The 25,602-nt window shown below is 41.5% G+C and overlaps 1 protein-coding gene across 1 annotated transcript in view; it reads left to right on the top strand.

Moving 5' to 3' along the window:
* The window catches only part of LOC129829750 (adenosine deaminase-like), a 30,846-nt gene that overhangs the window by 3,772 nt on the left and 1,472 nt on the right, over positions 1-25,602 (top strand). The window contains exons 2-8 of the mRNA XM_055891642.1: positions 6,559-6,620; positions 7,216-7,338; positions 15,516-15,659; positions 15,901-16,016; positions 16,820-16,944; positions 20,645-20,716; positions 21,713-21,814. Of these exons, the coding sequence (XP_055747617.1) occupies positions 6,559-6,620; positions 7,216-7,338; positions 15,516-15,659; positions 15,901-16,016; positions 16,820-16,944; positions 20,645-20,716; positions 21,713-21,814 (744 nt within the window). The remainder of the gene's footprint in view (positions 1-6,558; positions 6,621-7,215; positions 7,339-15,515; positions 15,660-15,900; positions 16,017-16,819; positions 16,945-20,644; positions 20,717-21,712; positions 21,815-25,602) is intronic.

The raw sequence follows: 25,602 nt of genomic DNA, 5'->3' as shown, positions 1-25,602 counted from the left end.
CATAAGCACCAGCACACAAACAATAGGGCCCTTTGGAGTCATGGTCCTGAGTCAGCAGAACATGCACAGGGGGAGGAGCTGATAGCTGATAACAAGAAGATTGGTGTGTGTGTGTGTGTGTGTGTGTGTGTGCAGTAATACAGTAAACAGGGATGGACAACCTTGAAGAGTGACTTTGAATGACATTGATAACATCTTGATTATCTACCAATAACTGAATGTATGGGACGTGATGAGCCTGACCTCAACTATCCATGCAACAGAAACAGAACTATATTCATTCATGTAATGACTATACGTTACACAACGTGTCGCATTGTTTGAGTATTAATTGTCTATAAAATGATGCATGCATTTTGTGAAAACGTGCAGTATCATGGCTGTTACGTAAAGTTGTGTAATGATGGCTGTGACACAAACAAAATAAGGTTGTCGTGCTGTTATAGACACACATTTATAACTACAAGAACACAGATGATTAATAACAGTTTCTTCCATTACATGTATACCTGTTGATAGATGAAACAGGGTATATGCTTTGTATTGGTCATGGTTAGTAAAGTAAGAAACCACAGAAGAATAGCCCATGAGGAATTGAGTTATTACCACAATGCCAGAAGATGACTTCATCTGTAAATGACTGAAACAGCTCTCATAGACCTGATCTGTGTATGTATTTAAACACGGTCCTCTTCAAGACTCTACACACACGCACACACACACAGGGAGGCACACACATACAGTTGAAGTCAGAAGTTTACATACACCTTAGCCAAATACATTTAAACTCAGTTTTTCACAATTCCTGACATTTAATCCTAGTAAAAATACCCTGTCTTAGGTCAGTTAGAATTACCACTTTATTTTAAGAATGTGAAATGTCAGAATACTAGTAGAGAGAATTATTTATTTCAGCTTTTATTCCTTTCATCACATTCCCAGTGGGTCAGAAGTTTACATACACTCAATTAGTACTTGGTAGCATTGCCTTTAAATTGTTTAACTTGGGTCAAACGTTTCAGGTAGCCTTCCACAAGCTTCCCACAATAAGTTGGGTGAATTTTGGCCCATTCCTCCTGACAGAGCTGGTGTAACTGAGTCAGGTTGTAGGCCTCCTTGCCTACACACACTTTTTCAGTTCTGCTAACAAATGTTCTATAGGATTGAGGTCAGGGCTTTGTGATGGCCACTCCAATACCTTGACTTTGTTGTCCTTAAGCCATTTTGCCACAACTTTGGAAGTATGCTTGGGGTCATTGTCCATTTGGAAGACCCATTTGTGACCAAGCTTTAATGTCCTGACTGATGTCTTGAGATGTTGCTTCAATATATCCACATCATTTTTCTGCCTCATGATGCCATCTCTTTTGTGAAGTGCACCAGTCCCTCCTGCAGCAAAGCACCACCACAACATGATGCTGCCACCCCTGTGCTTCACGGTTGGGATGGTGATCTTCAGCTTGCAAGCATCCCCCTTTTTCCTCCAAACATAATGATGGTCATTATGGCCAAACAGTTCTATTTTTGTTTCATCAGACCAGAGGACATTTCTCCAAAATGTACGATATTTGTCCCCATGTGCAGTTGCAAACCGTAGTCTGGCTTTTTTTTATGGCGGTTTTGGAGCAGTGGCTTCTTCCTTGCTGAGCGGCCTTTGAGGTTGTCGATATAGGACTCGTTTTACTGTGAAAAAATATTCTTTAGTACCTGTTTCATACAGCAACCTTCACAAGGTCCTTTGCTGTTGTTCTGGGATTGATTTGCACTTTTCGCACCAAAGTACATTCATCTCTAGGAGACAGAACGCATCTCCTTCCTGAGCGGTATGATGGCTGCGTGGTCCCATGGTGTTTATACTTGTGTACTATTGTTTGTACAGATGAACGTGGCACCTCCAAGTGTTTGGAAATTGCTCCCAAGGATGAACTAGACTTGTGGAGGTCTACAATTATTTTTTTCTGAGGTCTTGGCTGATTTCTTTTGATTTTCCCATGATGTCAAACAAAGAGGCAGGTGCGGTGTCTGTTTCTCAAACTAGACACTCTAATGTACTTGTCCTCTCGCTCAGTTGTTCACCGGGGCCTCCCACTCTTTCTATTCTGGTTAGAGCCAGTTTACTCTGTTCTGTGAAGGGAGTTGTACACAGCATTGTACGAGATCTTCAGTTTCTTGGAAATTTCTTGCATGGAATAGCCTTTTATTTCTCAGAACAAGAATAGACTGACGCATTTCAGTAGAAACTGTTTCTGTTTCTGGCCATTTTTAGCCTGTAATCGAACCCACAAATGCTGATGCTCCAGATACTCAACTAGTCTGAAGAAGTCCAGTTTTATTGCTTATTTAATTAGAACAATAGTTTCAACTGTGCTAACATAATTGCAAAAGGGTTTTCTAATGATCAATTAGCCTTTTAAAATGGTAAACTTGGATTAGCTAACACAACGTGCCATTGGAACACAGGAGTGATGGTTGCTGATAATGAGCCTCTGTACGCCTATGTAGATATTCCATAAAACATCAGTTTCCAGCTACAATAGTCATTTACAACATTAATAATGTCTACACTGTATTTTTAATCAATTTGATGTTATTTTAATGGACAAAAAAATAGCTTTTCTTTCAACAACAAGGGCATTTCTAAGTGGCCCCAAACTTTTGAACGGTAGTGTACATATCCATTGTTATTCCAAAGTGGACTGAATAGAGATGCAGTAAGTCATGTGAGACTTACACCCTTGACATGTTTTCAGAGTCAGTGTACAACGTGGTTGTCGACAAAGAACCATAGCGATGCATTATAGGCACTCTGTAAGGCAGAGGAAGCTGAGTACACATGGGGGGAAAATGACTGCATCATTCTGCCAAGAATTGCAGACAGATGATGAGTGAGTGTGTGGGTGGATAATGTGTAATGTGCTGGAAATTGAATAAAACATGTGTATTGACTTAGTGAAACCTAACACAAAAGCTAATGGTTTTGTGAGACAAGATTACAGCTGCTGCTGTAAGTTCTTAAAGGCAGTTCAGTGTACTTTGATGTAGTTTTACTCGGGTGTGTAGAATACTATGTAGCCTACCTCAGGGCTCTAAATTTGAATTTAGTATAGCTACTGAATGTATGGAGTGTTTAGACAGGCTCTACTTTTTTCCTAAGGAACTAAATGTTTCACAGGAACTGAGTGTTTCCTTAAATTCCGTAAGGTGACATCTAGTGAGAAATAGTTGTTGTGTTCAAACAGTTAAATCAAATCAAATCAAATGTTATTTGTCACATACACATGGTTAGCAGATGTTAATGCGAGTGTAGCGAAATGCTTGTGCTTCTAGTTCCGACAATGCAGTAATAACCAACAAGTAATCTAACCTAACAATTCCACAACTACTACCTTATACACACAAGTGTAAAGGGATAAAGAATATGTACATAAAGATATATGAATGAGTGATGGTACAGAACGGCATAGGCAAGATGCAGTAGATGGTATAGTGTACAGTCTATACATATGAGATGAGTAATGTAGGGTATGTAAACATAAAAGTGCATAGTTTAAAGTGGCTAGTGATACATGTATTACATAAAGATGGCAAGATGCAGTAGATGATATACAGTACAGTATATACATATACATATGAGATGAGTAATGTAGGGTATGTAAACATTATATTAAGTGGCATTGTTTAAAGTGGCTAGTGATACATTTTTACATAATTTCCATCAATTCCCATTATTAAAGTGGCTGGATTTGAGTCAGTATGTTGGCAGCGGCCACTAAATGTTAGTGGTGGCTGTTTAACAGTCTGATGGCCTTGAGATAGAAGCTGTTTTTCAGTCTCTCGGTCCCTGCTTTGATGCACCTGTACTGACCTCGCCTTCTGGATGATAGCGGAGTTAAGATTCAACCTGAATGCTACCAGTTGCAAGATAGCATGCAGGTTGATACAGTAGACCAATTTTGTGCCAAAGATTGTACGCGTATGTCCAAGAGGTTGTGCTAGAAAAACATAACACAGGGTCAGTCTATACTGTATGTTCACATAGTTGATTGTGGACAGTAAATTGAGATGAGATGGCGCCGACAAAGATGGTCGCCTCGCTTCGCGTTCCTAGGAAACTATGCAGTACTTCGTTTTTTTATGTATTATTTCTTACATTGTTACCCCAGGAAATCTTAAGTCTTATTACATACAGCCGGGAAGAACTATTGGATATAAGAGCAACGTCAACTTACCAACATTACGACCAGGAATACGACTTTCCCGAAGCAGATTCTCTCTTCAGACCACCACCCAGGACAATGGATCTAATCCCAGCAGCTGACCGAAAACAACGGTGATGCAGAAGCGGCAGACGAAGTGGTCCTCTGGGCAGACTTCGTAAACGGTCACATCGCTCAACGCTCCCGAGTATACTACTCGCCAATGTCCAGTCTCTTGACAACAAGGTATACGTAAATTAAGCAAGGGTTGCCTTCCAGAGAGACATCAGAGACTTTAACATTCTCTGTTTCACGGAAACATGGCTCTCTCGGGATATGTTGTCGGAATTGGTCCAGTCACCGGGCTTCTCCATGCATCGCACCGACAGAGATAAATACCTCTCTGGGAAGAGGAAGGGCGGGGGTGTATGCTTTATGATTAACAACTCACGGTGCGTTCATAACAACACACAGGAACTGAAGTCCTTCTGCTCACCTGACCTAGCATTCCTTACAATCAATGCCGGCCATTCTACCTACCCCTCAAGCGAACACCAATATGGCCTTCAAGGAACTTCACTTGACTCTATGTAAACTGGAAACTATATACCCGGAGGCTTCATTTATTGTAGCTGGGGATTTTAACAAAGCAAATTTGAGATCAATGTTACCTAAATTTTATCAGTATATTGATTGCACGACAAGTAGGGCTAATACTCTCAACCACTGCTACTCTAACTTCCGCGATGCATACAAAGCCCTCCCCCGCCCTCCCTTCGGCAAATCTGACCACAACGCCATCTTGCTCGTGCCGGCTTATAGGCAGAAACTCAAGCAGGATGTACCAGTGACGAAAAGCATTCAACGCTGGACTGATCACGCGGACTGGAATATGTTCCAGTCAGCCTCAGAGAATGACATTGATCTATACACTGACTCGGTGAGTGCGTTCATAAACAAGTGCATTGGAGATGACGTAACCACTGTGACTATTAAAACCTACCCTAACCAGAAACCGTGGATGGATGGTGGCATTCGTGGAAAAACTGAAAGCACGATCCACCGCATTTAACCATGGAAAGAAGTCTGGCGATATGGCTGAATATAAACAGTGTAGTTATTCCCTCCGCAAGGCAATCAAACAAGCGAAATTCCGGTACAGGGACAAGGTGGAGTCGCAATTCAACGGCTCAGACATGAGACGTATGTGGCATGTTCTACAGGAAATTACAAAAACAAAAACAGCCAGCCACATCACGGATACCGACGTCACGCTTCCAGACAAACTAAACACCTTCTTTGCTCGCTTTGAGGATAATACAGTGCCACCGTCGCGGCTCGCCAACAAAGTTTGCGCCCCCTCCCCCCCTCTCCTTCTCAGTGGCTAACGTGAGTAAAACATGTTAACCCTTGCAAGGCTGCTGGCCCAGATGGCATCCCTAGCTGCGTCCTCAGAGCATGTACAGACCAGCTGGCTGGTGTGTTTACGGACATATTTAATCGCTCCTTATCCCATTTTGTTGTCCCCACATGCTTCAAAATGGCTACCGTTGTTCCTGTACCCAAGAAGGCAAAGATAACTGAACTAATTGACTACCACCCCGTAGCACTCACTTCTGTCATCATGAAGTGCTTTGAGAGTCTAGTCAAGGATCATATCACCGCCACCTTACCGGCCACCCTAGACCCACTTCGGTTTGCATACCGACCCAACAGGTCCACAGATGACGCAATCGCCAATGCACTGCACACTGCCCTATCCCATCTGGACAAAAATAATACCTATGTAAGAATGCTGTTCATTGACTACAGCTCAGCATTCAACACCATAGTACCCTCCAAGCTCATCATCAGGCTGGAGGTCCTGAGTCTCAACCCCTCTCTGTGCAACTGGGTCCTGGACTTTCTGACGGGCCGCCCCCAGGTGGTGAAGGTAGGAAACAACATCTCCACTTCACTGACCCTCAACACTGGGGCCCCACAAGGGTGTGTGCTCAGCCCTCTCCTGTACTCCCTGTTCACCCACGACTGCGTGGCCATGCAAACCTCCAACTCAATCATAAAGTTTGCAGACAACACAACAGTAGTGGGCTTGATCACCAATAATGACGAGACAGCCTACAGGGAGGAGGTAAGGGCACTCGGAGTAATAGTGGAGCTGACAAGATTTAGCACTTTCATCTGTCAGTGTAACTCGTGGCTATAAAAAGGGCAAGAGCACTCAGTTGCTCTTCTTTGAACCTTCTTTGGCATCACTGGCCTTTTTACTGACTGCACTATGTTCGGTGCCCAGTCATGCGTACTGCGTATTAAAGTACATTGTTTTTTTATTATAATTATTTTGTCATATTTTTATCTTCAGATTGAGCTGCATGTGCATCTTGATGGCGCTATCCGAGTGGAGACGATCCTAGACGTTGCCGAGTAAGTTCATAAATGTGTTGAGTTCTTAGCATTTTTCTTATAGTTAAATAATGTGTTAAAATTGGTTTTGCCAGTTCTCTTGAATCATGAATGGCCAATTACCCTTCACAAAAATGCTGTTAGGTTCAAGTGACATACGATGTTCTTTCAGTGTTTGTGTTTGGAACATGTAGGTATAGTTATGGTGCTCTTTTTGAACTAGCAAATGTCTTTAAGTCCTTAATATAATTAATTGAAATAATAATAATTATTATTTTATTTGTATAGCGCTTTTCAATACAAGTACCATAGTGATACACATAAAGTAATCAATTAAAAGTACTAAGAAACAAACAAAGATAGTAGGAAGGAGAATTTTAAAAATACAATTAATAAAAATAATACATTGAAATCATATATTAAAAGCATCTTTATAAAAGTTTGTCTTCAGCAGAGATTTAAAAAGAGGCACTAAATCTGGCAGACCATTCCAAAGTCTAGGGGCCCTAATGGCAAATGCCTGGTCTCCTTTCATTTTCAACCTAGAGAAATGAACATTGAACAGCTGTAGCGAAATATTGCTGATTGTACTTTTAAAGTCCTCTGTCTGTCCCAGGCGACGTGGGATTACCCTGCCTGCATACACAGTGAAGGAGATGACACACATCTGTGTGGTGCACCAGCCTGCCACGCTCACAGAGTTCCTCGGCAAGTTCGCAGAGTACATGCACGTCATTGCGTAAGTACACTGAACATAAAGATAGATATGAGATAAATAGATGCTGACTACTGTACTAACCACCTGAGCTTTTGCTTTCATTTACATTTTAGTAATTTAGCACAGTGGTTCCCAAACTGTGAACCACCTTTTTAAAGGAACTCTGTCCTGCTTTCAACTCACTCTTGAAAGTTGTAATAGTAGAATTTTGAAATTGGGTAGTGCATCACCAGTTCCTCTTGTCATGTTAGTCATTGCATACCTTGCCAGAAATGTCCAGATCAACTAGCCCACATCAGCTAACAGTGCTGGAAGGGTGTTTCCCGATGCTGGGGTTTTCTTATCATTATCACAGAGAGGGGTTTTCATGGACCTAGATCTATTTGTGCCAATAGCATAACAATCGACCATAGGAATTGGTAAAACAGCAAAAAGAGATCTGGGAACAAGCTAGGGACGTCAAACTCAAGAGTGAGAGTTTGACAAATACCTTAATAAATGAGTATCAGGGTTAGTTTACTTCATAATGGTTGTGTTACAGGATAGGAGGGTCTCAAGAGAGAGAGAGACACACACAGGGTAGAGAGAGACACACAGGGTATAGAGGAGATGGACCCACTGGTTGCCCTCTGGGTTACAGAGAGCTGGTAGTCCCATCCACCAAACTACCAGGTGTGAAAAAGGGAAGGGACTCAGGGGGTATGCTAATTTGGTATAGAGCAGACCTACAGTAACTCACTCTATTAAATTAATCAAAACAGGAACATTTTACAAGGAATCTCAACAGAGAAAAATTTCCTCCTGTGTGCTACATATACCCCCTCACTAGAATCCATGCTTTAATGAAGACAGCTTCTCCATCCTGGAGGGGGAAATCAATCATTTCCAGGCCCAGGGACATGTACTAGTCTGTGGCGACCTAAATGCCAGAACTGGACAAGAACCGGATACCATCACCACAGGGACAATCACCTACATGGAGATTACAACAGTCCGTCCCCCATATGCACCCCTAACTACGACAACATAACCAACAAAAACAGGTCACAATTCCTGCAGCTCTGTCGCATACTGGGTATGTACGTACTCAATGATATGCTTCGAGGGGACTCCTACGGTAGGAACACCTATAGCTCATCTCTTGGCAGTAATACTGTAGAATACTTTATCACTGACCTCAACCCAGAGTCTCTCAGAGCGTTCAGTCAGCCTACTGACACACCTATCAGAACACAGCAAAATCACAGTCTACTTGAACAGAGCCATGGTCAATCATGAGGCATCAAAGCCAAAGGAACTGAATAATATTAAGAAATGCTATAGATGGAAGGAAAGTAGTGTGGCAAGCTAGCAAAAAAACTATTAGGCAATAACAAATTCAATACCTTCAATCCCAAAACATTGCACTGTAATAGTGAAGGTGTAAACTTGGCAGTAGAAAACCTAAATAGTATATTTGACCTCTCAGCTTCCCTATCAAATCTAAACATTTCAAACAGAAAAGAAAATTAACAACAATGACAAATGGTTTGATGAAGAATGCAAAAACATAAGAAAGAAATTGAGAAACCTGTCCAACCAAAAACATAAAGACCCAGAACCTGAGCTTACACCTTCACTATGGTCAATCACTAAAACAATAAAGAAATACACTATGGAAAAAGAAGGAACAGCAGGTCAGAAATCAGCTCAATGTAATTGAAGAATCGATAGACTAACCACTTCTGGGAAAATTGGAAAACACTAAACAAACACAGAGTTATCTATCCAAAACGGAGATGTATGGGTAAACCACTTCTCCAATCTTTTTGGCCCTATAACAAAGAACAGCAAAAACATATACATGATCAAATACAAATCTTAGAATCAACTATTAAAAACTACCATAACCCACTGGATTCTCCAATTACATTGAATGAACTACAGGACAAAATACAAACCCTCCATCCCGAAAAGGCCTGTGGTGTTGGTGGTATCCTCAATGAAATTATAAAATATACAGACCACAAATTCCAATTGGCTATACTTAAACTCTTTAACATCATCCTTAGCTCTAGCATCTTCCCCAATCCACAAAAGTGGAGACAAATTTAACCCCAATAACTACCGTGGGATATGCGTCAACAGCAACCTTGGGAAAATCCTCTGCCTTATCATTAACAGCAGACATTTCCTCAGTGAAAACAGTGTACTGAGCAAATGTTATATTGGCTTTTTACCAAATTACCGTACGACAGACCACGTATTCACCCTGCACACCCTAATTGACAAACAAACCAAAACAAAGGCAAAGTCTTCTCATGCTTTGTTGATTTCAAAAAATCTTTTGACTCAATTTGGCATGAGGGTCTGCAATACAAATTGATGGAAAGTGGTGTTGGGGGAAAAACATACGACATTCTAAAATCCATGTACACAAACAACAAGTGTGCGGTTAAAATTGGCAAACACAAACATTTCTGTTACCGACAGTTACATGGTGTTGGAAGTCAAGAGTCTATGTACTGGTATGATGGCGATTAATTGGTGTTGCCAGCAATACAATCAACAAGCTTGTAAAGAACACTTAAGACCATTCTTGATTGGTCTTCTTCCTGGTTACTGAGTGGATGTAATGCAGGAGCAGGTCATGATGCAGGCAGGTGTGTCTGTGGCAACCAACTGAATTTACAGAGTCTAATTGGTCATTATAGATATCGTTCCCATTACAATACTAGCTTATATTTAACCCTAAAGCTATCAACATATTTCACATTTTGACCCCAAGATGGTACTTTTGAAAAAAGCAACAATCATAGTCAAATCTAAACTCAAATCTCACCCACTGCTGAAACTAAACAATGTCTTAAAAGACAACATTTTCTGTGATGGTTCAGCTCCATACCAGACTAACCAGTAACTTCCCACAACCAGTAGTGGAAAAAGTACCCAATTGTCATACTTGAGTAAAAGTAAAGATACCATAATAGAAAATTACTCAAGTATAAGTGAAAGTCACCAAGTAAAATACTACTTGACTATAAGTATTTTTTCTTTATTTTTTCTTTATTTTTTCTTTTACCGTTATTTTACCAGGTAAGTTGACTGAGAACACGTTCTCATTTGCAGCAACGACCTGGGGAATAGTTACAGGGGAGAGGAGGGGGATGAATGAGCCAATTGTAAACTGGGGATTATTAGGTGACCATGATGGTTTGAGGGCCAGATTGGAAATTTAGCCAGGACACCGGGGTTAACACCCCTACTCTTACGATAAGTGCCATGGGATCTTTAATGACCTCAGAGAGTCAGGACACCCGTTTAACGTCCCATCCGAAAGACGGCACCCTACACAGGGCAGTGTCCCCAATCACTGCCCTGGGGCATTGGGATATTTCTTAGACCAGAGGAAAGAGTGCCTCCTACTGGCCCTCCAACACCACTTCCAGCAGCATCTGGTCTCCCATCCAGGGACTGACCAGGACCAACCCTGCTTAGCTTCAGAAGAAAGCCAGCAGTGGTATGCAGGGTGGTATGCTGCTGGCGGCTGGTGGCAAGTATGTGGTTTTAAATATACTTAAGTATCAAAAGTAAATGTAATCGCCAAAACATACTTAAGAATCAAAAGCAAAAAGTATAAATTTTCACATTCCTTATTGTAAGCAAACCAGACGGCACGATTTTCTTATTTTAATGTACGGATAACCAGAGGCATGCTCGAGTGAGTCCGCCAGATCAGAAGCAGTAGGGATGACCAGAGATGTTCTCTTGATAAGTATGTGAATTGGACCATTTAACTATCCTGCTAAGCATTCGAAATGTAACAATTATTTCTACGTGTCAGGGAAAATGTATGGAGTAAAAAGCACATTATTTTCATTAGGAATGTAGGGGAGTAAAAGTATAAATAGGACGTAATGTACAAAAACGAATTACTACAACACTTTAAAGTATTTTTAATTAAGTACTTTACACCACTGCCCACAACAAGTACGAAAAGACCCAGTGATGGTTTATAATAGCAGCCAGGGAAGCTGCCAGCTGGCAGTTATGCTGAATGAAGCATTCTTTAGCAAGGCCTTCCCTTGAAAACCTGTTTTGTTGCATCTGGTGCTTCCCCCCCTACACGACAACAACATGGGGAACTTGCTAGCTGTGTTTGGCTCATGCAGAATTGTTGTGTGTGTTGGCGGATAGACCGGCACAGAGGGAGGTCAGGGGGAGGGACAACAAGCATTCAGACCAGGCATGTTAGAAACAGCCATTCACCTCTAGTGTAAATGCTGGTCTTTTTTCCAATCGTGATGTGAAACAGAAACTTGGTTAAGTCAAAAAGCAACAGAAAGGGAAATGATGCTAGATATATCTGTTCCACTGAGTTTGCAGACATTTCCCACCCCTCCAACCAAAATACCCATTGCTTCACGGGGACTTTTACAGAAATGTGTACTATAAAACAGAATGATATGTACTCAAAATCAAATGAAAATTACAAATGACTATAATATTCTATCATTCCCTATGTCAGGTTTCCCAATAGGTGGAACTCAAGCCAAATTAGTAAAAAAAATATATATAAATAATGATTTTTGTTGTTGGACATAAATGGCTGTAAAATCCCCAGGAAATCAGCTCAAAGTTATTTTAATTTAGGAAATATGTAAAATACTATATATGTTTGGGCTTCTTGCGGTCAATTTGCAGTGTAGGTCTACAAATGATTTAGAATTATGTTCCGGCCCCAGGACCATCCACTCAAAAAAGAATTGGCCCGCGGCTTAATGTAATTGGTGGCCCCTGCCCTATGTCATCCCTCAAATACTGTACACAGGGCTGATCTTATGTCCTTTACCTTCCTTATCATACAGGGATAATGATAGTCATATTCTCCTGGTGACAGTTAGTCATATTAGTAGTAGCAGTGAAGGGCTCAGTGCCAGTCAAGTTCAGGTCAGGGGTCACAGGGAGCATTGGTTCAGCCACTTGGCTCTCTCTGTGACAGTAATAGTCCTCCTGGCGTGGCGTGCTGAGGGTTTACCATCAGATTACCCTCCTGCCATTCATAGAAACACTTCTACCATGTAATATCCAGTACTAACCCTGTAATACCCTGTTACTAACCCTGTAATACCCTGTTACTAACCCTGTAATACCCTGTAATACCCTGTTACTAACCCTGTAATACCCTGTTACTAAACCTGTAATACCCTGTTACTAACCCTGTAATACCCTGTTACTAACCCTGTAATACCCTGTTACTAAACCTGTAATACCCTGTTACTAACCCTGTAATACCCTGTTACTAACCCTGTAATACCCTGTTACTAAACCTGTAATACCCTGTTACTAACCCTGTAATACCCTGTTACTAACCCTGTAATACCCTGTAATACCCTGTTACTAACCCTGTAATACCCTGTAATACCCTGTTACTAAACCTGTAATACCCTGTTACTAACCCTGTAATACCCTGTTACTAACCCTGTAATACCCTGTTACTAAACCTGTAATACCCTGTAACTAACCCTGTAATACCCTGTTACTAACCCTGTAATACCCTGTTACTAAACCTGTAATACCCTGTTACTAACCCTGTAATACCCTGTTACTAACCCTGTAATACCCTGTTACTAAACCTGTAATACCCTGTAATACCCTGTAATACCCTGTTACTAAACCTGTAATACCCTGTAATACCCTGTTACTAAACCTGTAATACCCTGTTACTAAACCTGTAATACCCTGTTACTAAACCTGTAATACCCTATAATACCCTGTTACTAAACCTGTAATACCCTGTTACTAAACCTGTAATACCCTGTTACTAAACCTGTAATACCCTGTTACTAAACCTGTAATACCCTGTTACTAAACCTGTAATACCCTGTTACTAACCCTGTAATACCCTGTTACTAACCCTGTAATACCCTGTTACTAACCCTGTAATACCCTGTTACTAAACCTGTAATACCCTGTTACTAAACCTGTAATACCCTGTTACTAAACCTGTAATACCCTGTTACTAAACCTGTAATACCCTGTTACTAAACCTGTAATACCCTGTAATACCCTGTTACTAAACCTGTAATACCCTGTTACTAAACCTGTAATACCCTGTAATACCCTGTTACTAAACCTGTAATACCCTGTTACTAAACCTGTAATACCCTGTTACTAAACCTGTAATACCCTGTTACTAACCCTGTAATACTCTGTTACTAAACCTGTAATACCCTGTTACTAAACCTGTAATACCCTGTTACTAAACCTGTAATACCCTGTTACTAAACCTGTAATACCCTGTAATACCCTGTAATACCCTGTTACTAAACCTGTAATAACCTGTTACTAAACCTGTAATACCCTGTAATACCCTGTTACTAAACCTGTAATACCCTGTTACTAACCCTGTAATACCCTGTAATACCCTGTTACTAAACCTGTAATACCCTGTTACTAAACCTGTAATACCCTGTTACTAAACCTGTAATACCCTGTTACTAAACATGTAATACCCTGTTACTAAACCTGTAATACCCTGTAATACCCTGTAATACCCTGTTACTAAACCTGTAATACCCTGTTACTAAACCTGTAATACCCTGTTACTAACCCTGTAATACCCTGTTACTAACCCTGTAATACCCTGTTACTAAACCTGTAATACCCTGTAATACCCTGTAATACCCTGTTACTAAACCTGTAATACCCTGTAATACCCTGTTACTAAACCTGTAATACCCTGTTACTAAACCTGTAATACCCTGTTACTAAACCTGTAATACCCTATAATACCCTGTTACTAAACCTGTAATACCCTGTTACTAAACCTGTAATACCCTGTTACTAAACCTGTAATACCCTGTTACTAAACCTGTAATACCCTGTTACTAAACCTGTAATACCCTGTTACTAAACCTGTAATACCCTGTTACTAACCCTGTAATACCCTGTTACTAACCCTGTAATACCCTGTTACTAAACCTGTAATACCCTGTTACTAAACCTGTAATACCCTGTTACTAAACCTGTAATACCCTGTTACTAAACCTGTAATACCCTGTTACTAAACCTGTAATACCCTGTTACTAAACCTGTAATACCCTGTAATACCCTGTTACTAAACCTGTAATACCCTGTTACTAAACCTGTAATACCCTGTAATACCCTGTTACTAAACCTGTAATACCCTGTTACTAAACCTGTAATACCCTGTTACTAAACCTGTAATACCCTGTTACTAACCCTGTAATACTCTGTTACTAAACCTGTAATACCCTGTTACTAAACCTGTAATACCCTGTTACTAAACCTGTAATACCCTGTTACTAAACCTGTAATACCCTGTAATACCCTGTAATACCCTGTTACTAAACCTGTAATAACCTGTTACTAAACCTGTAATACCCTGTAATACCCTGTTACTAAACCTGTAATACCCTGTTACTAACCCTGTAATACCCTGTAATACCCTGTTACTAAACCTGTAATACCCTGTTACTAAACCTGTAATACCCTGTTACTAAACCTGTAATACCCTGTAATACCCTGTAATACCCTGTTACTAAACCTGTAATACCCTGTTACTAAACCTGTAATACCCTGTTACTAAACCTGTAATACCCTGTTACTAAACCTGTAATACCCTGTTACTAAACCTGTAATACCCTGTTACTAACCCTGTAATACTCTGTTACTAAACCTGTAATACCCTGTTACTAACCCTGTAATACCCTGTTACTAACCCTGTAATACCCTGTTACTAACCCTGTAATACCCTGTTACTAAACCTGTAATACCCTGTTACTAAACCTGTAATACCCTGTTACTAAACCTGTAATACCCTGTTACTAACCCTGTAATACTCTGTTACTAAACCTGTAATACCCTGTTACTAAACCTGTAATACCCTGTTACTAACCCTGTAATACCCTGTTACTAACCCTGTAATACCCTGTTACTAAACCTGTAAGCCAAGAGGGAAGAGACGCAAAGAACAATGGGCTGTTCCTAGAACATTTCCTATATTTTATGTGTCGTAAATTGAAATATAGCTTCTTCCAACATCTTCATTTGTAACTGGATAAGCATAATGTGATGAAATCTAAAGCAAATGTAGGGCCTTTGCTGGTGACTGATACTATTCATTATCTGCCATAGTTGAGTAAATATTTATTTGTTTCTCTTGGGCTTCCTCTGATTTTCTGTGACCTTTCCAGTGGCGACAGAGAGGCGATCAAGAGGATAGCCTATGAGTTTGTGGAGGACAAAGCCAAAGAGGGGGTGATCTACGTTGAAGTCAGATACAGTCCACACTTTCTGGCTAACACTGACGTAGAACCCATTCCATGGAACCAAAAAGAGTACGTGGATGATACTATATGTTTCTGAGCCGGTAAAGTAGCTGACAGAAAAGCGTGCCTTTTATGTGATTGATGTCACTTTGCAATCGGAGAGCACAAGTAACTCAAAGAACTGTATTGTGCATGTCCATATAGTGGTCTTGTATTGTTCATGTAGGTATCTGTTCTTAGAGATAAAAAAAATGTGACATCACAACGTATTGAAGAGTTCTCTGTGTGTTGATTTCACTCTCTTCCCCAGAGGTGACTTGAGCCCAGATGAGGTCGTTTGCTTGGTGAACCAGGGTCTGGCCGAGGGAGAGAAGGCATTCAACATCATAGCCAGGTCCATTCTATGCTGCATGCGCCACATGCCAAGTAATGCCCTCACGGTCCTGTCCTGTCTGTCTGGCCCTCCTTATTGTCTGCCTCTGTCTGTTTTCCTGTCTGTAGTCCTCTGTCTGTGATCCTCATCACACTAAGTTGCAGGCCAAACATCTCCCAGTCAAAAATACTCGCTATACTTCCTGTTTTGGGCATCGTCTGACTATGTCTTGTTTCATTCCATCCCCACTCAATGATGTTGATCTATATGTGAGGATGGTGTGATGCTGTGCTCATTGAGTTTTCTCCTTAGCTAATGTCACCATTTGCTGACCCTAATGCAGACAGTAAAGAGGGGCTCATTTGTGTAATGTATCACTGAATTAAAAATTGCAAGCCAAATCTCCTATGTTACAGTCCAGAATAGAGCCAGCAGTAAAGTAATTTGGTTGTATGTAACTTTCTGACTTCACAGAGCAAAGTATCTGTTTTTGTTATTACATTAATCAAAATACAAGTGGCTATTTTAGGCAAACATTCCAGTGAACAGTTTTCTGTTGTCAGTATTTTGTTTTTTGTTCTGCTTTTGTTAACATTATGTTTGGAACTGAACAATTTGACCTTTACAACCATTGCTTTCCAGTAGCTTTCACGGAGATGCTTGACATGATTCACAATGTCTCTCATTCGTAGCAGCAGATATTCAGATAACCTTTAGGTCATAGATCTAGCATGAAAACATTTCACAAACACCCACACAAATCAAACATCCTGCATTTTAAAACGACCTGTCTCGGGGTCTTTGACCTCACTGGGTTGCTGCTGTCCTGTAATAAATGTGTTGTTGCGTTGCGCAGACTGGTCAATGGACGTGGTGGAGTTGTGTAAGAAGTACAAGAAGGATGGAGTGGTGGCTATTGATCTGGCAGGAGATGAGTCACTCAACTGTGAGGCCTACCCAGGACACAGGATGGCCTATGAGGTAACTTACCACTGCCCAACTTTGAATCCTCGTGTCCAATTCATTCTGTATGTGCTGTAGGCAACTCTTCCATACATGCATGGTTCATGGCCCCAATACAAGACAATAGGTAGCCTCAGCAGGATATGAGGTTAACCACTTTCCTACTGAAAGCTGTCATGCAGCATACCATGCTCATTTTTATTGGTTAAAAATGTGGCAGATCACCCTTCAACTTGCACAAGAATTTAAAATGTGACACTATGAAAAAAAATAATCACATTTGACACTGTTGGCTACCCGTTGTCAGATAAGAGTTAAAGTACAACCAATCTTTATTAGGCCTATTGCAGAACCTCAGACCTTAAAAGGCCTACAATTGGTTGATTTGTTTTATAACTAGCCAATAATTTACACCTTATCATTAGAAATGTGTAACCTGAGGAAAAAAATTCTAGATCACCTGTACTCCACACACCGTAGAAAGCTCTACCTCGCCCTCCATTTGGTAAATCCGACCACAACTCTATTCTCCTGATTCCTGCTTACAAGCACAACTTAAAGCTGGAAGCACCAGTGACTCGGTCTATAAAAAAGTGGTCAGATGAAGCAGATGCTAAACTACAGGACTGTTTTGCTATCACAGACTGGAACATGTTCCGGGATTCTTCCGATGGCATTGAGGAGTACACCACATCAGTCACTGGCTTTATCAATAAGTGCATTGAGGACGCCACCCCCCCCCCCCCCCCACAGTGACTGTACATACATACCCCAACCAGAAGCCATGGATTACAGGCATCATTCGCACTGAGCTAAAAGGGTAGAGCTGCCGCTTTCAAGGTGCGGGACTCTAACCCGGAAGCTTACAAGAAATCCTGCTGTGCCCTGCGACGAACCATCAAACAGGCAAAGCGTCAATACAGGGCTAAGAATGAATCATACTACACCGGCTCCGACACTCGTCGGATGTGGCAGGGCTTGCAAACTATTACAGACTACAAAGGGAAGCACAGCCGCGAGCTGCCCAGTGACACGAGCCTACCAGACGAGCTAAATCACTTCTATGCTCGCTTCGAGGCAAGCAACACTGAGACATGCATGAGAGCATAAGCTGTTCCGGACGACTGCGTGATCATGCTCTCCATAGACGACGTGAGTAAGACCTTTAAACAGGTCAACATTCACAAGGCTGCAGGGCCAGATGGATTACCAGGACGTGTGCTCCGGGCATGTACTGACCAACTGGCAGGTGTCTTCACTGACATTTTCAACATGTCCCTGATTGTGTCTGTAATACCAACATGCTTCAAGCAGACCACCATAGTCCCTGTGCCCAAGAACACAAAGGCAACCTGCCTAAATGACTACAGACCCGTAGCACTCACGTCCGTAGTCATGAAGTGCTTTGAAAGGCTGGTCATGGCTCACATCAACACCATCATCCCAGAAACCCTAGACCCACTCCAATTTGCATACCGCCCAAACAGATCCACAGATGATGCAATCTCTATTGCACTCCACACTGCCCTTTCCCACCTGGACAAAAGGAACACCTATGTGAGAATGCTATTCATTGACTACAGCTCAGCGTTCAACACCATTGTACCCTCAAAGCTCATCACTAAGCTAAGGAACCTGGGACTAAACACCTCCCTCTGCAACTGGATCCTGGACATCCTGATGGGCCGCCCCCAGGTGGTGAGGGTAGGTAGCAACACATCTGCCACGCTGATCCTCAACACTTGAGCTCCCCAGGGGTGCGTGCTCAGTCCCCTCCAGTACTCCCTGTTCACCCACGACTGCATGGCCAGGCACGACTCCAACACCATCATTAAGTTTGCTGAAGACACAACAGTGGTAGGCCTGATCACCGACAACGACGAGACAGCCTATAGGGAGGAGGTCAGAGACCTGGCCGGGTGGTGCCAGAGTAACAACCTCTCCCTCAACGTAACCAAGACTAAGGAGATGATTGTGGACTCCGAGCACGTCCCCATTCTCATCGACGGGGCTGTAGTGGAGCAGGTTGAGAGCTTCAAATTCCTTGGTGTCCACATCACTAACAAACTAGAATGGTCCAAACACACCAAGACAGTCGTGAAGAGGGCACGACAAAGCCTATTCCCCCTCAGGAAACTAAAAAGATTTGGCATGGGTCCTGAGATACTCAAAAGGTTCGACAGCTGCAACATCAAGAGCATCCTGACCGGTTGCATCACTGCCTGGTACAGCAATTGCTCAGCCTCCGACCGCAAGGCACTTCAGAGGGTAGTGCGTACGACCCAGTACATCACATCACAAAGCTGCCTGCCATCCAGGACCTCTACACCAGGCGGTGTCAGAGGAAGGCCCTGAAAATTGTCAAAGACCCCAGCCACAGACTGTTCTCTCTACTACAGCATGGCAAGCGGTACCGGAGTGCCAAGTCTAGGACAAAAAGGCTTCTCAACAGTTTTTACCCCCAAGCCATAAGAATCCTGAACAGGTAACCAAATGGTTACCCGGACTATTTGCATTGTGTGCCCCCCAACCCCTCTTTTACGCTGCTGCTACTCTCTGTTTATCTTATATGCATAGTCACTTTAACTATACATTCATGTACATACTACCTCAATTGGCCCGACCAACCAGTGCTCCCGCACATTGGCTAACCGGGCTATCTGCATTGTGTCCCACCCCCTCTTTTATGCTACTTCTACACTCTGTTCATCATATATGCATAGTCACTTTAACCATACCCACATGTACATACTACCTCAATAAGCCTGACTAACCGGTGTCTGTATATAGCCTTACTACTGTTATTTTCAAAATGTCTTTTTACTGTTTTATTTCTTTACTTACTTACCTACACACACACACACCTTTTTCTTTCGCACAATTGGTTAGAGCCTGTAAGTAAGCATTTCACTGCAAGGTCTACACCTGTTGTATTTGACGTGAAAAATAAACTTTGATTTTTACCTCATTAACTCTCTATACATATACCCATAAATGGAGACCTGATGGTCGCTTTAGACAAACAGTTGGAGAGGTCTGCAATTTCTTGCAACAGAAAACTCTCTCAAGAACAATAACTGAATCAGTGAAACTATTCACCGTGTTCATGACCAAATTTAGGCAAGTTGTCCAAAGTATGCACCAAAGTATGCACCAAAGTATGCACTTAAACACTTAAGTGTTTCAACTGCGTAGTTTGTTCTATCTCTGGTGGTTCCTGAATTAAACACACAGCCATTCATTCCCCCCAGGATAACATCTGGGAACACTGTGGTAAGGTCAATCAGCGGCTGAAGTGATAAATGTGGACATATTAACATCTGTTTAAATCATTAGTGTGACGAAGTCCAGTTCCAAACACTAGGAGTCGGAGAATGAACATGCTCTTAGTAGAGTGCCACGTTGATACTAATACAGACAGTTATGACTGTACAAGCTCTAGATTCAGAGGTCTTAAATTCTAAGCTGGGTTTTGTCAAAAGCAGACCTGACATTTCTCAAATGTTGGTGAGATGCAATTCTTACCAATCTAGCCTTTGGCAAAAAATAACGCATTCTCTTTACCGAAGCATGAGCTCTTGGAATCATGTTATGACTATGTTCATCCATGTATAATGACAGTTTCAAGACAATGGAAGGTATTTCAGTTGGGACTAACTGTCAAAGCCAGATGTTTCTCATGTTAACTTGGCGTTAATGTGTGTGACCTTGTTGACAGGAAGCAGAGAGATGTGGGGTCCACAGAACAGTCCATGCTGGAGAGGTAGGCCCTGCCTCTGTGGTGAAAGAGGTGAGCTTCCCTTTCCTGTACAGCCTTTGGGGACCATTAAATATTTCTATGACAGTTCAACTTGACCAAAGACTTCCTCTACTTCTCAACACACAACAGCAACACCTACAGTACCAGTCAAAAGTTTGGACACATCTACTCATTCAAGAGTTTCTTTATTTGTACTATTTTCTACATTATTATTCTACAGTGAAAACATCAAAACTATGAAATAACACATGGACTCATGTAAACAAAACGTGTTAAAACAAATCAAAATATATTTTATATTTGAGATTCTTCAAAGTAGCCACCCTTTAACTTGATGACAGCTTTGCACACACTTGTCATTCTCTCAACCAGCTTCATTAGGTGACAGAGTGAAGGAAAAGCAGCCAACAAGTGCTCAGCATATGTGGGAACTCCTTCAAGACTGTTGGGAAAGCATTCCAGGTGAAGCTGGTTGAGCGAATGCCAAGAGTATGCAAAGCTGTCATCAAGGCAAAGGGTGGCTACTTTGAAGAATCTAAAACATTTTTTGTTGTACACTTTAAGTTACTACATGATTCCATAGTATTGGTGTCTTCACTATTATTCTACAAATGGTGAAAATAGTACAAATAAAGAAACACTTGAATGAGTAGGTGTGTCCAAACTTTTGCCTGGTACTGTACGTCATAACGTCTCTCACTGAACTGTTATCATGTTATAAGTGACACTGCGTTGTGAAAACATATCTCCCCTTTTATAAGAACGTAAATACGGCTTGTATGTCAGATAGAAACAAGTAAAACAACTGAGTACACAGAGCGCACTAGTCTGTTCATCACTATCCAATATCACGTCACCCTGGAATCCTTCATTAGCCTATGTGAATGACTTTCTATGGAAGCCATATTTCTAAAATGTCAGGCAACTATGCAACCAAAGACATGTTGCCAGGAATAGCCAGTAGTTCTGTTCGTGAGAGGATTTTTACAAAACTGCTTGATGACCCATATCTCATGACTTCTTCAGGCTGTGGAGGTCCTGAAAGCAGAGAGAATAGGACATGGCTACAACATACTGGAGGACCAAGTGCTGTACAAACAACTCCTGGAGCAGAATATGCATTTTGAGGTAAAAACCTACACATTTATATTTCACCTGTAATGTAAAGTAACATTAGACTTCGTACACACAGAATATTACATGATGTATGAGCATACCTCATAAAACACGGTAAATAGATCCTACCATGAATGGAGAGGCTACACAGCTGACGCTTAAACTGACTAGCAAAAACCTAAAAACTGACCTTTACGTTAACCCTAACCAAATCCTTAACCCCGACCCTAACCTTAACATCATTTTAATACTTTTATGAAATAAAATATCGGTTTGGGCATCAGGACTTATAGCCTTTTCCTACCATGAAGGCAGCTAGTGCAATGACCTCTGGTGGTCATGAAGAGACATTACACAAGCGTTGTGTCTCAATTAATAGCTCCTTTCTCACAAAGGGTCTACTAGTTTACTTTACTACATGGATTTGAAAGTAAAATGACTGGTACAGTGCATTCGGAAAGTATTCAGACCGCTTGACTTTTTCACTTGGGTTTTTAGAAATTGTTGCAAATTTATATATATTAAAAAAATGAATATTTATTTACATAAGTATTCAGACCATCTTTACTCAGTACATTGTTGAAGCACTTTTGGCAGCGATTACGCCTTCTTGGGTATGATGCTACAAGCTTGGCAGACTTGTATTTGGGGAGTTAATCCCATTCTTCTCTGCAGATCCTCTCAAGCGATCAGGTTGGATGGGGAACGTCGCTGCACAGCTATTTTCATGTCTCTCCAGAGATGTTCGATCGGGTTCAAGTCCGGCCTCTGGCTGGGCAACTCAAGGACATTCAGAGACTTGTCCCGAAGCCACTCCTGTGTTGTCTTAACTGTGTGCTTAGGGTCATTGTCCTGTTGGAAGGTGAACCATCGCCCCAGTCTGAGGTCCTGAGCAGGTTTTCATCAAGGATCTCTCTGTACTTTACTCCGTTCATATTTCCCTCGATCTGGACTAGTCTCCCAGTCCCTGCTGCTTAAAAACATCCCCACAGCATGATGCTGCCACCACCATGCTTCACCGTAGGGATGGTGCCAGGTTTCCTTCAGACGTGACGCTTGGCATTCAGGCCAAACAGTTCCATCTTGGTTTCATCAGAACAGAGAATCTTGTTTCTCATGGTCTGAGAGTCCTTTAGGTGCCTTTTGGCAAACTCCAAACGGGCTGTCATGTGTCTTTTACTGAGGAGTAGCTTCAGTCTGGCCACTCTACCATAAAGGCCTGATTGGTGGAGTGCTGCAGAGATGGTTGTCATTCTGGAAGGTTCTCCCATTTCCACAGAGGAACTCTAGAGTTCTGTCAGAGTGACCATGGTCTTGGTCACCTCCCTGACCAAGGCCCTTCTCTCCCGACTGCTCAGTTTGACCGTGCGGCCAGCTCTAGAGGGAGTCTTGGTGGTTCCAAACTTCTTCCATTTAAGAATGATGGAGGCCACTGTGTTCTTGTGGACCTTCAATGCTGCAGAATGTTTTTGGTACCCTTCCCCAAATCTGTGCCTCGACACAATCCTGTCTCAGAGCTCTATGGACAATTCCTTCGACCTCATGGCTTGGTTTTTGCTCTTAAAAATAAAGGAGAGCCGCACACTCTAGGAGCTCAGATGCAAAAATGTAATTACCAACGTTTCGACAGCCAAGCTATCTTCATCAGGGTATAATCGCAAACACTGCGGGATGACTCGTTTATATAGTGTCAAAAGACACACAGGTGTCTGTAATCATGGCCAAGAGTGGCCTAATATCATTGGTTAATTCTCAAATATTAAAATGGCATACAAAGAGCAGCATACAAAAAACAAATGGATAGCATACAATCATAGATTCATTTTAGACTACACAAGCTTACAAACAATTACAATGGCAAAGTCACAATAATCACAAGAATGGCTTCAGATCAAAGTCTACGTTGAGACCGAAGGGAGCAAGGGTCTTCAAGTTAAAGATCCAGGCAGCCTCTCGTATTAACAATAAATTATCAAGGTCACCCCCTGACATGTTCGATGCCAATATAACGCAGACTAAATCTAGTGGCCTGCCTCCAAAAAGTGAACCGCAACTGGGTAAGTCAAGTTTTTGCACCTAATGGTGCTACGATGCTCTGAGATACGTCCTTTTAATTTGCGCTTTGTTTCACCCGCATAATTTTTACCACAAGGACAAGTTATAAGATAAATAACTGCCTTAGTGGAGTACGTAATAACACCTTTGATTGGTATCGATTTCCCTGTTTGTGGGTGTTTGAAGGATCTGCATTTATAAGTGCCATTGCATTGAGCACAGCCATTACACTTGTAATTTCCATCCAGTAGGGGCGCAAATAGACGTTGTTCAGGAATATCTTGGGGTGGTAAATCAGAGTGTACCAATTGGTCTCTGAGATTTCTGCCCCGCGAAAATATGACTAAGGGAAGATCCGAAAACACATTACCGAGACTATCATCGGATTTTAGAATGTGCCAATGTTTGTGAACGATTCCCTTAATTTGTTCAGAGCGCTTTGAATAGCGGGTAGTTAGAATGCAAGAATGCGTCTTTTTGCGAGACTGCCCTTAAAAGGTCATGTCTCGTTTTGTTTTGAATTTTCTCAATGGCAATATTGATCTGATCATTTTTGTACCCCCTCTCCTTGAACTTTCTTTGCGTCTCAGCCATATTTCTGTGGAAATCTGATTGTTTTTTTGCAAATTCTTTTGATTCGACAGAATTGGCTGTAGGGCAAACTATTTTTCAAGGGAAGTGGATGACAACTGTCAGCCCTCAAACTGTTACGGTCAGTAGGTTTCCTGTAAAGATCAGTGTATAGAACATTATTTTCACACAAGATCAGAAGATCAAGAAAACTGATTTGACGTGTATCAGATTGCATAGTACATCTGATGCTCAGAACAGGAGTTAAGAAAAGTATGGAATGCCTGGAGCTGTTTTGCATCACCCCTCCATAGAACAAAAATATCATCAATATACCGTTTCCAAATAATGTTAGGCAAGAAAACATTTTTGAGAAGATTGAAAATAAACTGTTTCTCCATGTAACCCACATACAAATTAGCATAGTTAGGAGCCATGGGAGATCCCATAGCAGTACCCTTCGTCTGAATAAATAAATCATTTAGAAACATGAAATAGTTGTGTGTAAGTACTATTTCAGCCAATGTTATAATGCATTCACTGGAAGGTAGTTTATTAGGGTCACGTTGCAGAAGAAAATGTTCCATAGCTTCAATACCGCCCTCGTGTGGGATATTTGTGTAACGACTCAACATCAAAAGTAACTAACAAGGTATTCTCAGGGAGAGGATCAAGAGATTCTATGATAGAGATCATACTGCTGGTGTCCTTTACAAAGAAGGGGAGCTGTTCTGCGAGTGGTCTAATAAAAAAGTCAACAAAAGTAGATAGAGGGGCCGTTACTGCATCAATGCCCGCTACAATAGGGCGCCCTGGAGGTTTTGTAACATTCTTGTGTAATTTCGGCAAAGTATAGAAAGTGGCAATTTTAGGGTGTTGAATAGCCAAAAAGTAATGTTCTTTTTTGGTTATCTGACCACAACCCAAATACCCATCTAGGACAGTAAAGATAGTATTCTGAAATTGGGAAGTGGGGTCACTTCTGAGTTTCTTGTAAAAGGTGTTGTCAAGCAGCTGTCTATGACACTCATTGGTTTTTGCTCTGACAGGTGTGTGCCTTTCCAAGGTATTTCCACTTTGTCATTATAGAGTAGTGTGTGTAGATTGAGGAACAAATTAATTTAATCTATTTTAGAATAAGCCTGTAAAGTAACAAAAGGTGGGAAAAATCATGA

The sequence above is a fragment of the Salvelinus fontinalis genome, chromosome 31, assembly GCF_029448725.1.
Source record: "Salvelinus fontinalis isolate EN_2023a chromosome 31, ASM2944872v1, whole genome shotgun sequence".
Classification (NCBI taxonomy): Eukaryota; Metazoa; Chordata; class Actinopteri; order Salmoniformes; family Salmonidae; genus Salvelinus; species Salvelinus fontinalis.
The sequence above is the reverse complement of the archived record's forward strand: the minus strand, read 5'-3'. Positions and strand labels throughout refer to the sequence as shown.